Genomic DNA, 15,616 nt, shown 5'->3' on the forward strand with positions numbered 1-15,616 from the left:
CGCGGGGTGCTTCCGCCTGCCCCACGTGACGCCCCGGGAGGGGGGAAAGGGGGAGGGACCCGGCCCCGGCTCCGCCCCTCGCTTAGTCTCGGTTCCGAAGTTGGCAGGTCCGGTCTCCTGCCGGACCAATCGGTCTAGGAGACTCTCTCTTGGCCGTGTCGCGGCTTGTAAATAAATCCTCCTCGGTCACACACACACACACACACCGCCCATCTCTCTCCCCGAGTCACCCAGACTCCCAGCTCTGTCCTGCTGAGTCTGCCCCTGGGAGGGGTAAACCACACATGAGCCCCACTTCATTTTCGAGGGCGACAGGGGGCGCTTGAGGCCGGTCGACCGTGGTTCCTAATCACCTCCTCCAGGAGTCCTTCCTTGTTCATTTTCCAAGGTAACCCATTTCTCAACTGGCACCCGCATCCCTCTGCACCGGGTAGTGAAGAGTCTCAAGATTCCCTTCCCTGCAGCCTCCAGCCTGAGGTCCCAGCACCCAGGCATCTTCACTGGTCTTGAGAACAAGAGATTCTCACCTCTCCTCCCAGCACATTCACATAGAACACCCAGACTTGGCAGGCATTTCTGGGTCCGGTGACAAGGGCACCTCTAGGGTTAGCCAAGCCTGAGACCTTCGGTGGACTTCTGCTTTTCCTTACATGCAATGGTATATTTGGCACAGCAGCTCTCACGAGGGTGGGCATGGGAAAAGTAAAGTGTCATTGATTTGATTATCTACTAAATGCTAGGCCCAGTGGGGAGCAATTTATTCCTTTTAGCTCAGTCTCCACATTTGCTTGAAGGCAATCAAGCACCCTATCACCCTAGGTTAAGGATTTGGAAATGAGGCTCCAAGAAGTTCTAGGGCTTTCCCAAGTCACAGAGCCAGAACTATATTTGGGCAAACCTGGGACTGGAACCCTTCTGGGTGACAGAATCCCCTATCCCACCCCCACCTGGCCATCCACTGGTTCCTCTGGGTAAAACAGTTCTAATCCCCAAGTCTGTCCCTTAAGTCCCCCTGCAGCCCCCCCACCTCCTCCATCTGGTGATCTGGGGGTGTGATATGACAGAAATCTACTGTGACAGCTCCTGACCACTTCCCCAGCACCAAAAACCACCCCTGGAGATCTGGGACAAAACATCCACCAAATCCCCTCCAGACTGCACTCCAAGCTTGCTTCCTTCAGGCTCAACCAAACATTCCTAGCTTGATCTCCTTTGGTGAACACACCCTCTTTTTTCTAGCAATTGGCCCAGGTGTCTTCCACTGGCCAGGCTAAGACAAGCAGCTTTCCAGAAAGGGAGGACAGACCAGACCTTGGGGAAAACTTCTGGGTCCTGGGTTTGAATGAGGCCAAAAGTACTGGACAGAAGCAGAGCACAGGGTCATCTAGACCTAGCAGAACGGGTATTCCTGGGACAGCAGAGCTGTCACAGAGAACAAAGGTGACTCAGGCCTCTATCTCTCAGGGCCACCAGGTAGAGCATGGGATGAGGTTGTTGGCATCTGGACAAGGGCAAGAGAATGGCTGCCTGGGGACCCCACTATTTCTATTTACACAGTTCTGAGCTCTTCAAAATGACCTTAAAAGGACAAAATTTCAAAGCCCGGCCCCTCTACTGTGTTGGAGTCCGATGACACTTACCTGTGCCCCCAGGCCTCCCTCCTCCTGGGCACACTCCCCCAACCTCAACTCTGAGGTGTGAAGCCTCTAGCCTGAGACCCATCATACCTTCCCCTTCCCTTTGTGATGACAGGAGAGCTCAAGGTGCCCAGTCCATTCGTTGGACCCAAGGGGCCTGGGACCAGAGGTCACACTGAACCCCACCCTCTGACCCTCATAGGAGACTTCTGCCCACAGGAGATCTCTGCAACTCCTTCTCTTAGAGCAGTGAAAGGCAAAGGGATCATGCAACAAAGGCAGGTGACCAAACAAGGATCAGAAAACATAGGATAAGAAGAGGTGTGATCAGGCATGGTGAGGCACGCCAGTATCCCTGTGCTCAGGAGGCTGAGGAAGATTGCTATGAATTCAAGGCCAGCCTGGGTTGCACAGTGAGTTCTCAGCCAGGATGAATTATATGAGACCCTGTCTCACAAAATTTAAAAAGGGGGGAGGGGAGGTGATACCCCCCTCCAACTATACATGAGAAAATTAGGAGCTGCCTAAAGGATCAAAGGCCATTTGAGCTTTAATAACACTCCAGGGCACTGGTGGCTTGGGGGCAGGAAAGCAGGCACAGAATGAACTGGCTGAGGCTGTGGGATCTTTTATTGGGGCTGTGTCCAGCCAGGCCAAAGCATCCTGTATATGGGCAAAGCTGGGGCCAGGCCCAGCGTCCCCACGAAGTGGGTTGGGGAGGGGAGAGGGTGCGGGAGGATCCACACCACAGGGCTCCACTCCAGTACTGTCTCCGTCCTTGCAGCGGTGCCACCCTCAGGTAAGCGAGGTATCGTCGTCACTGCCCTCGCCACCTGCACCACCCACTCGTTCCTCTCGGCTCTCTGCCACTGCACTCTCATCGATGTTCTCCAGCGAGTCCGCATGCTGTACTGACAGCTCTGACAGTGCCAGGCTGGGCAGTGGGCTCTGCTCCGGGTGCAGCCACGGCTTGAAGTGTGGCTGATGCTTCTGCTTCCACTCGGGGTACTTGACGCACGCCTTATACATCTTCTTCATGGCCTGCGGACCAGTCGCAGCAGTGTCAAGGGTAGCTGGAGAGAACTCAGGATTCTCCACATCCTCCAGCGCCCACCAGTGGTTCAGCCCCCAGAGTCCAGACTCTTGCCTCAGCAGTTAAAGACTGTCACACAGCCCTCATTCCACCCCTAACTTGTCTGTATCCTTGACCCTGCAACCCCAATCCAGAGTCCTCTCCCACAGCCTCCAGATCCCTAAAAGTCCTAAGACCACTCACCTTGGGAGCCAGAAACTGAGAAGACTTATTCACCACCCACTTGGGTAAGGAGCCTGTGAGGACAGAGAAAGGTGGTGAGGTAAGAAGGGATAAAGCTGCCGAGGTGCCCACCCCACCAGTCACCAAGCCTTCCCTTTGCCCGGGCTTCCAGGGAGACTACCCTCTTCCTCCATGGAAGGGCTTAGTATGGCAATCCTACAGTTGGGGGTGCCACTGCCCCATGTCCTTCTGCTGAGCTCCAGGGCTACATAAAAGAAAACCTCAGGGTCCTAAGTGACTATAGGCTACTTACAGGTTGAAGTTCTGGCCCACTAATTTCCACCTGCCTCCTCCTACACCACTGTGCCTTCTCATTCCTAACCCCAGGCACCAATGGGACCCACCCAGATGTTCAACCCTTCCTCCACCTGGCCTTTCAGGCCCCCTCCCCAGCCTGGCCTGACCCCAAATCCAAGCCCAGCTCTCCACCCCGTCTCCCTCCAAGAGTCTGCATTGCTCTGACACCCACCGCACTCACTCAGCTGGAGCTGGGAGCCTGTGCCTAGACCAGTGTGCCACTGGGGATTTGGGGCACAACAGGTAAGAAAAAACTCAAGGTTTAACCGTACTCTAGCCACTCAGTCACCCACTCACTCCACATTCACTATGATACCACCCTTGGGACCCAGTTGGGAACTTTGTCTGGGGGACAACTGTTTGGCAAGCATATTCTAGTGGGGAATGGGCACCTGGCATCAAGGATAGAAAAGGAGACATATAAAACAGCCCTGGAGGGTTCAGTAAGGAGAGATGTGTTGAGCTGAGGGAAAGGGCTGCCTGGGAAAGAGGTGAGAAATCTAGGAGCAGGCTTAGACTGAACTCTGAGGGTAACAGGGGGTCGCAGAAGCATTTCAAGCAAATGAGAGTCATGAAGAAATAAGCATTTTTAGAAGAATTACTCTAGTAGCTGATATAGACAGACAAGGCAGCTGAATACAGAGAGAAATGACCCAATCAGGAATTCTGTTAGAGGTAGAACCAATAATAATCAGGGACTAAATCTAAGAGCAGAGGCAGAGGGAGTGACTCCAGCTGACCCACAGGGGTGACTGGAAGGTGGATACATAAAAGGGGCAGGTCAGGAGGGTCTATGGTGGGTTCAGCCTTGGACTCACTGAGTCTCAGGTGCCTAGAAGGAGGTGTCCAGGTGTCCAGGAGGCTGATGGCCACAGGGATCTGTGTCTCATCAGACAGAGACATATGGCCAGCAGCCACAGGAGTGGCTGAGCCCAACTAAAGGAGAGAGGACAGGTCTGGACAATACAGACCTCTAAGATAGGTGTCCAAAAGAGCAGGAGCAGCCAGTAAGCAGGAGCAGGTCGGAGCTAGGGCTATGAGCCCATGAAAAGAGCTAAGTCTGTGCAGAGAAGCAGTGGCTCCTACCTTGGCCCATTCCTTTCAAACCACTGGCTTTGCTGGCAATGACCAAAAGACCAAACAGCTCCTAACAGATGGTTTTCCAAGTCCTTGGTTAGATCAAGCCCATGCCCTGTGGTATAGGGAAGGATCCCATGACAGGCTACCAGGGCCAAGCCCTCACCTTTGGGGTCCACTTGGGCCAGGTAGGTGATGACGCAGCTCTTGGGCCCCGTGCTCTGGATGAGGTAGCCCGTCTGGATGGACACAGCTCGGACCAAGTCTTTTCGAGGTGGGTATTTCTGGGGATGGAAGGCACAGGGAGGTGAGACTCAGGGTGGGGGCAGAGGAGATGACTCTATGGTGCACACACATGCACATGCACACACACACACACACACACACACACACACACGCAGTTCACATCCCCTGGCATCTGTGTCAGGCAAGGCCTGATTCTGGGACAACAAAAAGGGCAAGAATCAGACTGGGTTATCCTTCTCCCTCTAAAGGTTTTCCCTGTTCCCTCAGGAAAACCCCCACTCTGGAGCCAGGACTCATGGGCTCACATGAGCACTCAACCCTTGCCCGTGCCAACCATAGCTGCCTATCCTCCCTACCCAGGGAGATCAAAGCAGCCCTGCCTCAGGAAGGGTCACAGGACCCTGCCACTGACCTGTTCCCCATTTCCTCACCAGCCTTACCCCTGAGCCCAGTCCACTGAAGCCAGCCCAACCAACCCCCTCACCACAGAGATGGCCCACACTGCCGACTCCTGATGTGCTTAAGGGTCCCAGCAGGGAGACAGAAGCTATGATCCTTGCTGTACATGAAGAAAACTGAGGGTGAGAGGAACCTGGGCTTGCCAAAAGGTCACAGGACAAGTCATGGTGACAGCCAGGACCCAGAGCTGCCTGGCACCTTCCTCTGCCCATCCAACAGAGAAGGCAGGTCAACTCACAGGGTGTTTGACTGAGTAGTTCATAATGATGTAATCAGCGCCCATGGGGAGCCAGGAGCGGAGAGTGATGACATCACGGTTCTTCAGGGGTTTGGGACACCTCCCTGTGGGGGACAAGGGACAGTTCAGCCAGATCACTGGTCTGCTTGCCTGCAAGGGAGGGTGTAGCAGAGGCCAGAGACCTAGAGGTGCCTACACAGCTGCCAGCTCCCGCTGAATCAACCTTGTATACCCCTCCCCAGCCCATAGGGGAAGGGCTATCCCTTCTCCTCAACCTCACAAGGCCCCTGTCTTGCTCGTCTGGACAGTTTCTATATTTGACTCTGAATATAGTGAGAAAAACAGTATCATTGTGAATACTTGTGCATGAAAGTATGTGTCTATGAATAGGTGGCCCATGGCTGTGGGATGAGTACATGGTGTACATGTGACTGCATGTGTATTGTGTATGCATGTGACTTTGTGTGGAGTGTCTGCATGAACACATGAGCGCACAGGTGTTGGTGACTATACATGTGTGTATCCAAGTGCCTACAAGGATGCCCTCAGTCTTAGCATCCAGGCCCCTCAGAGCCTGGCCATGGGAAGGGGGAGGGGGAGGAGGCTTGGATGGAAGCCGAGGGATAGGATCAGTGTGCTGTGCCTGCTCACAAGAGTAATAGCCCACGTCGGCATTGACAGTCAAACGGGCTATGTCGAAAGTCTCAATGACGTTGCTGTCCCACTTCTTCCGGTACTCAATGTCGTGCAGGACGTCGTAGAGCGTCTCAGCTGGCACATCACGGCATTCCATCCGGCACTGCAGACAGACATACAGATCATCTGGGTAACATGGGGCTCAGAACCCTAGCCAGGGGACCATTGTGCAGAAAGGCCAAGGAAGAAGACGGAGAACAAGGAGGACCAAGAGCCTCTAAAGCCAGCGCGGACTCACATCTTACCGCAAGCCTGGTTCAATGGCCCTAGAAGCCACCTGTGCCAGGAGTTAGACAGCTCCTGTGCCCAGACCCCATGTCCCCATCTCAGCCCAGTCTCTTCCTCCAGAAAGCCTTCCTAGCCAGACCTTCCAAGGCCCCACACTCTGAATCTCTATGTGTGGGCCCTCCCAGACCTGTGAGAAACTCACAGTCTCATAGTTGATTCAACATGGAGCCCAGGGTGGAGGGACACGTTAAATAAAATGAAAGCAAGCTGGGCGTGGTGGCACACGCCTGTAATTCCAGTACTCAGGAGGCTGAGGCAGGAGGATCACTGTGAGCTCGAGACCAGCCTGGGCTACAGAGTGAGTTCCAAGTCAGTCTCAACTACATAGTGAGACCCTGTCTCAAAAAAAAAAAAGCATAAATAAAAAAAAAAAAAACAACCCTACATAAATGACTTCTTTCCTTGCATGGTGCTTATCACCTGGCCATACCACTTGCCTTCCTTTTTGTGTTGTTTTGCTATGTTTTTTAATTCAACAAATATGTTTGCATAGCTTACAATTTATTAGGCTTGCTCTCAAAGAGCTTTCCCTCTGGAAAAAAAGCAGATAATCATAACCGGTTGTATTTAACCCTCCTAACAACTCTGCCAGACAAGAAATCCAAGGAGGAACTTGAGGCTCAAAGAGGCTAGGTAACTTGCCCAAGGTCAAGCTGGTAAGTAGCAGGACTGGGATTTAACCCAGCTCACATGTCTGGAAAGCAAGTTAAAACAGAACCAGATTTCCCCAGATTTGTAGTCAGAAAGAGGAAATGATGTGATTTTTATGTGATTTTTTTCACCCAAGAGTCCACCCTCCAAGATCAAGTTCACTGAGCAAACAGATGAGTTTTCTTGTATAATCTAAAAAGGTCTCCCAGAACTAGCACCCAGACTCAAACAATGTGGGGAACCCACACATATTACTTTTGACTCACAAAGGGAAACATGCAACCATACAAGAGAGGAATTACACTACTTGCCCCTCATCCTGGGCTAGGTCTGGTACCACCGTTGATGTTAGGCTGCCACTGGAAGGCCACAACATAACTGCTGTGTATTCAAGGCACCAAGAAACTAATGAAGCACTGAACACGATTCCAGGTTACAGAAAACACAGAGAACAGAAGAACAAGCTAAATGACACCGGGAGAATTCAGCCAGACAAAGTCATACAGTGAGACATTCTGCAGGGCTACAGGGAGTCTCTTCTACAAGTCAATTTCATATTGGCAAGTCAGTGACATAATGAAGGAACTGGGCTTGACAGAGAGACATAGGACACAACAACATGTAAAATATGAACCTGAGGGCCAGGGATTTAGCTCAGTGGTTCCTCCATCTACCTCACAAGCCCAAGGTCCCAAGTTCAATACCCAATAACAAAAAAAAAAAAAAAAAAAAAAAAAAAAAAAGCAGAACCTAAATTATATGCCAATTTGAACACACCAGCTGACATGAAAATTGGGGACAACCTGGAGAAATGGGAAGGTGGTTTAAGTACTAAGTGCATTAAAAATTTACAGAAACATGTTGGGCATGATGATACATGCTTGTAATCCCAACTACTCAGGAGGATGAGTCAGGAGGATTATGAATTCTAGGCCAGCCTGGGAAACTTAGCAAAAATCTATCTCAAAATAAAATGAAAATATATAAATAAATAAAATGAAAAGAGGATGGGGATGTAGTTCAGTGCTCCCTGGGCTCAATCTCTAGCAACACGCACAGTCACAAAGAAAAAGAAAAAACTAGTCAACCTCCCTTCTCTGCCCTGTTTGCTTTTCTGCTCCATGAGGGGTACAACTAGACTGAATCATTGAACTAGAGCCCTAATTCCAACCCTGTCCTGATCCCAAGCCAAGTAAAAGATGAATGATGGCTGTGAATTTAGCTCAGTGGTTCTACCACCTGCCTCACAAGCACAAGTTCAATCCCTGGTACCAAAAAAGAAAAAAAAGAAGATGATGAATGAGACCTGTCCAGAGGCTTTGGGTTGAGGGAGAAGTCCCATTTGGAAATGCAGAAGTATCCTAAAGTGCCCAGTGGGGCTCAGAGAAGATCAAATCTTTGGGGAGGGTGGGAGGACCAGACTTTTTGGAGAAGTTCAGTCAGGAGGGAGGTGTTTGCCAAGTTGTTTTGGCAGAGAGAACAGGCAGGGTAAGGCCCAGAGGCAGATGCAAGTACCATGAGCATGAATGGCAGCTGAGGAATTTCATGTGGCTTGTATTTCCTTGGTGTAGCCTAATACTTGAAGGTCCCTGGTTCCAAGTCTTCTCAGAAAAAAAATAGGTGATTCCGTGGCTGGATCAGAAGAAATACAAGATGAGTCTGGAACATGTTATGCTTAGAAAGTAAGGAAGTACTCAAAAAGTGTTAGTCACTTTGTCCAACAGGCATAAGTGCCAGCCCAAAGGGCTCTGACTGGAAGACTGACCAACTCTTCAGGGTTTGCTCAGAACTCTATTTTATCACTGAAAGACTCAGATTCTGGGAAACTCCTCAGTCCCAGACAAACTAGGACAATTGGTTGCTCTACATTGGGCTAAAACTGGGACATACGGTATTAAAATGAGTAGCAACAGGGCCAGGGATTTAGCTCAGTGGTGCCACCGCCTGCCTCACAAGCACAAGGTCCCGAGTTCAATCCCCGGTACAAAAAAAAAAAAAAAAAAAGAGTAGCAACAATTACATTCCACCAAATAAAATAAGAAACTGCGATATATGTAGGTATGAATAAATGAAATGTTTAATGAGGAATAGAATATATTTACATAGTTTCAAAGTCACTTACTATCAAATAATTATACAAGGAAAATGTGTAACTTCATAGTAGAAAATGCTGGCAGATATCACTTTAATCAAGCTATCAAAGTGAATGTCATTAGTAACAGGACAAGTTACAACCAAGTGTTGCCAGACAGGCTGAAATGAAAAAGAAGACAGGCATCTTTTATGTGATATCTCCAAGACTTTATAACATTAATCATAAAGGAATACCAGACAAAGCCAAAATCAGACATTATACAGAACTGGCCTATAAGTGTCATGATTGTGAAAGTCAAGGAAAGACTTGAGAAGTACACCAGACTGAAGGAGACCACTGAGACATGACTGAAGGAATGGAGGGAGGAATGAACAAAGTGACAAAATAATAAGGAAGCGGGTTGAAGACAGCAGAGGCCAGATGGGCATCACCCATTAGCAACCAAATATCCACCTTTTGAGAAGCCCAGGCCCCAACATTCAGCATGCACTCCCCCTTTGCCCCAAACTTTGCTATTATTCATATGCTGCAAAACAAAACACTGATGCTAAGGAGAGTGAGAAACTTGCCCAGATCGTATAGCAAGGAAGCAGCAGGGCAGATTCAAAATCAGGTCTTTCTGTACTGTTAACCATCAAAGAGCACTTAGTGCAGCTTCTAAGGAAACCAGAATTTCTCTAAATTCAAGTTCATTAGCTGTACTGGCTTTGCAAATCCTCAAACATATTATCCTGGACAGTGAGCCCAAAGACCCTCCTCTGGGGCAGCAGGCAGTAGGTGGAGCATGCAGGGCAACAGAGGGGCCCATTGGGTATAAACACTTCCTAACACCTTATCTTTGAAGATACAGAGGGGAATTTCAAAGGCTTCCCAGGCTAGGGTAGACTAGGAAGAAGGCCAGTACAGGCTCCTGCTGGGAAGATAAGAACCCTGCTGAGCTGGCACAAAGAAACTGAGGCAGCCCAGGTGGCCAGGTCAGATGACTGTTGGCAGGAGTCCCCAGCCTGTGGTAGTGGGCCTGGCCATAGCCCAGGGCCCTTCCACAACCCCCAGGAGGCAGCGCTGTGCAAAGGAGAAGAAATTACACCTGGCTTTGTTCCTGTGCTCACAGGGGTGGCCACATCCAAAAAGGTGTAACTCTTAAGAGGCTTTGGAAGGGACAGGTGGCCAAGTAGGGCTGAGTCTGTGAAGACTGTGGGCAGGCCTATGGCAGAACCCACAGCCATAGGGCTCTGGACAAGACAGTTCACTGGCTTGACCCCAGGAGCTCCCCCGGAAACCGGAACTGAGGGAGCGTTGCTCCGCCCAGGAGCCATCCTGAGCTGCAAAGTGTTTTAAACCCATTTCTTCAGGGCCTTATTACAGCCACTTTACAGCTGAGAAAACAGAGTCCCAGAGGGAGCAATTGTCACCACAGAAACTACAGGCTGTGCTCCTCACTATTCAACTCTCTCCAAATTCCCATAACATGACATGTAGAGATCCCAGGAAGTCTGTGGGATTGCCCAGACCCCCTGGGTACCACCCACCCTCACACACCCACACACACACACACACACACACACACACACACACACACACACACACATGCAGAAGCACCTAGACAAGCAAGGAAGACCACTGGGGGAAACTCATGCAGCTTTTGAGACTGGCGATGCTACAGTCCAAACGCAGCGCTAGGGCACAGGATTCAACTCTTGCTAGGTTTAGTTTTTTAGTATGAAAAATGGGGACAGTAACAATATCTGCCACCTGAGGATGCTGTAATGAGGGAGATAATGCATGGAATGTGCCTATCAGAGTGACTGCTCAAAAATTAGCTGCTACCAGCCAGGTATGGTGGTTCACAACTGTAATCCCAGTACTTGGAAGGCTGAAGCAGGAGGATGGCTGTGAGTTCCAGGCCAGCCTGGGCTACTTAGTGCAAGGCCAGCCAGAACTCTGAAGTGTTCAGTGAGATCCTGTCTCTAAAACAAAAACAAAAACAAAACAGGATCTCGCGGCAGGTGCACGACCTCCCGGACTGCACGCCACCAGACCCAGTAAGGACCCAAGGAGCCCGGAGCGGGTCTCTCCACTTGCCTGCCTGGGATCTCGCAGCGGGTGCGCAACCTCCGGGACTGCGTGCCACCAGACCCAGTAAGGAAGGTAGACACACAGGCGCCCTTGAAACACCCCCACGACCTGCTCCCCCAACTTCTCAAACCTCCTGATTGGGCCAGTCCTTGGACCAACTCTGCAGAGACATAGGTTCTCATGAAGGGTAGTTTTCTGAGCTCCCAACTTTGAACATCTTTAAAGAAAGGGCAGGGGAAACCTATAATAGAACTGAGGAGTTCAACCCTGAGGGTTGAGAAACTCAAGTTAGGCCTTGTGGACTGAGTTCAGTCTCAGTGGTAGGGAACTGCCATTGGCTAGCCGAGATCAGGGGATTCGGTTCTGCATATGGCTGTACATGTGGTATAATATGAGAACAGAGACATAGTCTGAAAGAAGCCCTTCAAATTCTTTTTTTTTTCTTTTCCTCATTCCACCCTAAAATTTCTTTCTTTTTTCTGTCCTCTCTCTCCAACTCAGTCTCTTGCTCCACCATATTATCCCTCATCTCCCTTTTTATTCTGGCTCCTGCCCTAACTCAGACTTCTTCTTTTATTATTTTTTCTTTTTTGGGGGGGTTTCTCTTTATGTTCTTTTCTCCAATCATTTTACCTCACTCATGGCTCTGTACCTCCAAGGGAAGGCAAGCGCCTGTTATTGTTAAGGGGATATCTTCTTGTCCTTATTCCTGCACTCTCTCTATCCCCTCTGAAGTTAATAGCTTCATAAAGATAGTAAGGTCATTCTACATCCTCTGGTTTCACTTCAAACCTGCCCCAGTTCCTTCACTTATCTACTCCTCTCGTCCTAACTCACTCTAACCCCCCCGCCATCCTAAATGGTAAAGATGCTATATTGAAAAGTGTATTCACTGCAAACATATTTTGGGCTGCTTCTTGATATTAATTTAATTCACATGGGTTAAAGGTGATACATTAATGACTACCACAAGTGGTCAGTTTGCAAGCTGTGCCTGATCCTATTGGGCTGCTGAATGTATCAATTGGGACAAAGGGTTGTGATTGATTTAAAGAGTTGTTTTCTCTGATATTATGAAAATGAGGATGTTTATGAGTCATTAGAAACTCAAAAGCTAAAACCCAACTATATCACGAAGATTTAAGTAATACCCAGAAATTAAAGAAGGACAACCCAACAACAAAAATAAAAATGAGAAAACACTTAAGCAAAAACAAAACAAAACAAAAAGCTGCTACTACTCAGTGGGCTTCCATGATTAGCCAAGCACCCTTCTACACTAGGAAGGACTTGGTCGGATTTGCATGTACCTCCTTATATTTTATACCCAAACTCCTCCCTTGCCTCATCCCAGTCCTTATTCGTCCACTCATCCATTCACCACTTTCCCAAGCCTGCTGGGAACCAACTGGAGGTGAGCCAGACCAGGACCCTACCCCAAAGAGGTTCCACTGGGCGGGGGATTTAGCTCAGTGGTTCCAGCACCTGCCTGGCAAATGCAAAGACCCGAGTTTGATTCCCCAGTACCAAAAAAAAAAAAAAGACCTGAGACACTGAAAGGACAGAAAAGAAGGGCATTTCACACTGAAAGAGCCCTGAAGACTTAGAGGAATAAATATAGAGCAGGGTCCAATGCCAGGCTACATCTCAATCTACCCTCACCTCACTCCTCCTTGCACGGAGATTCTCCATGTGGACTTCCCAAGGCTTAGCATTACAGGAACAGGGATCTCCACCTGGGGGAGGGCAGCAGTATCTATCAAGAACCAGGGAGGGGCCAGGAATTTAGCTCAGTAGTGCCACTGCCTGCTTCGCTGCCTGCTTCACAAGCATAAGGATCTGAGTTTGATCCCTGGTAAAATAAAAACAAAAACAAAAGAAACAGGGAAACTTCAAACTTGAGAGGGTACAGGAAGATAGGTCACCTCCATGGGACTGTGTTTTGGTCTTGAGAACAAAAACAGCAAGCAAATGGACACAGACAGATGGACCCAAGTCTGACCCTTCCCCGCAAGACCTCAAAGTGGTCCCAATATCCTTGCCCATGCAATCTGTGGGGCACATGGATTATCCCAAAGGTGTTTTGTTTTGTTTTTTTAGTGCTGGGGATCGAACTCAGGCCCTTGCACTTGCGATTGCAAGGCAGGCAGCGGAACCACTGAGCCAAACCCCTAGCCCTATACCAAAGTTTTCAGAACATAGAGGATTATCTCTTCAACCACCACTCTTCAGATCACCAGTGGGGAAACTGAGGCCCAGAGAAGGGTAAGAAATATAATCCAGAGGCTATGCTAATTTCTCCAAACAAAGCAAGTCAACAGACAGTAACGTGGGGGGAGTATTAAGCAAATCACCCTTTCCAAGAGAACCAGACTCCAGTGAGAGGATGGGTTCTTGACTGAAAGATTGGGCCCACAGGATTAAATCAACCACAGCCTTGACCGAATCCCAATCCCAACTACCACCGCTGTGTGCTCCGCATCACTAACCAAATGGTCATCTCGCAAAGCATAAACAGGGACACATAGACCGTGAACCCCATGGGGGCTAAAATTTAGTACACAAAAGCACCAAACTGCATCCATTGCAGACTTCATCCTTGACCTGGGTGGGAATCATCATCCCCATTTTACAGAGGCTGAAACTAGAGCTCAGAGAGGTATAGCCATCAGCCAAGGCTAACAGAAACACACAGCTAACAGTAGCAGAGCAGAGAACTAAAATGCAAACGTTCCTGACTTCAAACTGCTAGGACTTGCTGTCACCTTCCCAGAGAAGGAGTGGCCCAGCTAAAGCAAACATGAGGGTAACTGGAGGCTTAGTTCATTGGTACATATTACGCAGTGCCCATTGGATTCAGAAGGGTTTGCTGATCAGGGAACCACAGCTCCAATTCCTCCTCTGAACAAGTACCTGAACTCAGTCCCCAGACCTCACTGAGTGGGCTCAGAGGCAGTGCTGTGCTTTTCTGAAACCCAGCACTGAAGGCCTGCAGCCTGAAGCTTCCTGAGAGCCTTCCAGGCATGGCATTGTCCTGCCAGTCATAGATGGGGCCCACAGGTTTAGTTTACCCAGAAGCTATGAGCTGTTTGCATTGAACAGGCCTCTGCCCTACCACATCGTAGCTGTGTGACCTCAGCTTGGGCACAGGACAGGATCTCTGAGTCTCAGTATGCTCTTCTGTCAAACGGGGATCATCTTGCTCTTGGAGGCACTGTGAGGATTAAATGAGGCTATAAAGCCCTCAGCTACTTTTCCTGCAGCCCAGGCCTCAGTAGCCTTCCCTGGCTTCTCAGGCCCTGTCCAAGGGCAGAGTACATTCCTTTCAATCCCCAAAGGGCCAGACATACAGAGACAAGAAAGTTTGGTTTTTTTTAGTATATGTGCTGTCAAGGTGAGCACAAGGAAGTTTTTTTAAACCCTATCATGGAGCCAGGCATAGTGGTGAACACTTATAATCTTAGCACTTGGGAGCCTGAGGCAAGAGGACTGCCATGAGTTTGAGGCCAGCATGGACTACACAGTAAATTCAAGGCCAGCCTGAACTACATAGCAAGTCCCTGTCTCAAAGGCACCTACAATGTCGAAATCTCTATAGGTGGGTAGATGGGTGGAGCAGACAGCTGTCCACACCAGACAGGCCCTGTCCTCACCATGTCAGACCAGGAAAGAAGGCTCTAAGGGCAGCCAGGCTGCCTGGACACCCAGCAGGCCAGGGGCTCCATGCAGGACCCCTCTGCCTTCTCCATTCGCATTCTCTTCCCAGGGCCCACTCACCACCTGCTAACTTCAGGGCCCTCCGCTCTGCCCTTCCCAATGGCACCATAAAGTCAGTACAAGGCCGAGCTGACAGAGTACTTGCCCCTTGCCTCTGGGTTTCTGGAGCCCTTAGAATGGACCCTTTCCTTTGTGTCCTCCTGTGCCCTTCAAAAAAACTGAAAATCTGCTCCAGGGCACTGACATCACCAGGAGAGGAAGGAGGAGGAAAGATGCCCATCAGTCCTGCCATGAGGGATGTAGCAGCACCTCCTCCTCCAGGTCTTCCTCTCATTAGCTCCTTTCCTATGTGTCTTCAAACTGTAGCCTGCTGTCGCCTGTCCAGGCAGCTTTTCCTGCCCCTAAATTCTTAAGGTTGGGCTGAGGCCAATTCTCTAAGCTACTCCACCCCCATCTCCTTCACCCCTAGGCCCTCCACCAGTGCTTTGATTTGCCCACAGTGCTTTGGCCCCTTATTCTTCTTGGCATCCCCTGAAATACACGTGCTCAATTAAAACCTGCTGCATGGCTGGGCGTGGTGGCTATAATTCTAGCTACTTTGGAGAAGGATAGTGAGTTCAAGTTCAGCCTAGCCAACTTAGCAAGGCCCTGCTCTAAATAAAATTATAAAAACATTAAAGGTGCCAGGCGTGGTGGCGTACGCCTGTAATCCCAGCACTTGGGAGGCTGAGACAGGAGGATCACTGTGAGTTCGAGACCAGCCTGGGCTACAGAGTGAGTTCCAGGTCAGTCTCAACTACATAGTGAGACCCTGTCTCAAAAAA

General features: G+C 49.7%; 1 protein-coding gene across 2 annotated transcripts in view; it reads right to left on the reverse strand.

The window, feature by feature from the left end:
* Window positions 1-2,249: 2,249 nt before the first annotated feature.
* Window positions 2,250-15,616, reverse strand: part of Stard10 (StAR related lipid transfer domain containing 10) — a 29,064-nt gene continuing 15,697 nt past the window's right edge. For both annotated transcript variants that reach the window (XM_010603228.3, XM_010603229.2), the window contains exons 3-7: window positions 5,921-6,068; window positions 5,270-5,373; window positions 4,493-4,610; window positions 2,914-2,966; window positions 2,250-2,678 (exon numbers count right to left, since the gene is read on the reverse strand). In XM_010603228.3, coding sequence (XP_010601530.1) covers window positions 2,433-2,678; window positions 2,914-2,966; window positions 4,493-4,610; window positions 5,270-5,373; window positions 5,921-6,068 — 669 coding nt within the window. In that variant the 3' untranslated portion in view covers window positions 2,250-2,432. The remainder of the gene's footprint in view (window positions 2,679-2,913; window positions 2,967-4,492; window positions 4,611-5,269; window positions 5,374-5,920; window positions 6,069-15,616) is intronic.

Source organism: Fukomys damarensis, unplaced genomic scaffold, assembly GCF_012274545.1.
Source record: "Fukomys damarensis isolate Sample0158 unplaced genomic scaffold, DMR_v1.0_HiC HiC_scaffold_16, whole genome shotgun sequence".
Taxonomy (NCBI): domain Eukaryota; kingdom Metazoa; phylum Chordata; class Mammalia; order Rodentia; family Bathyergidae; genus Fukomys; species Fukomys damarensis.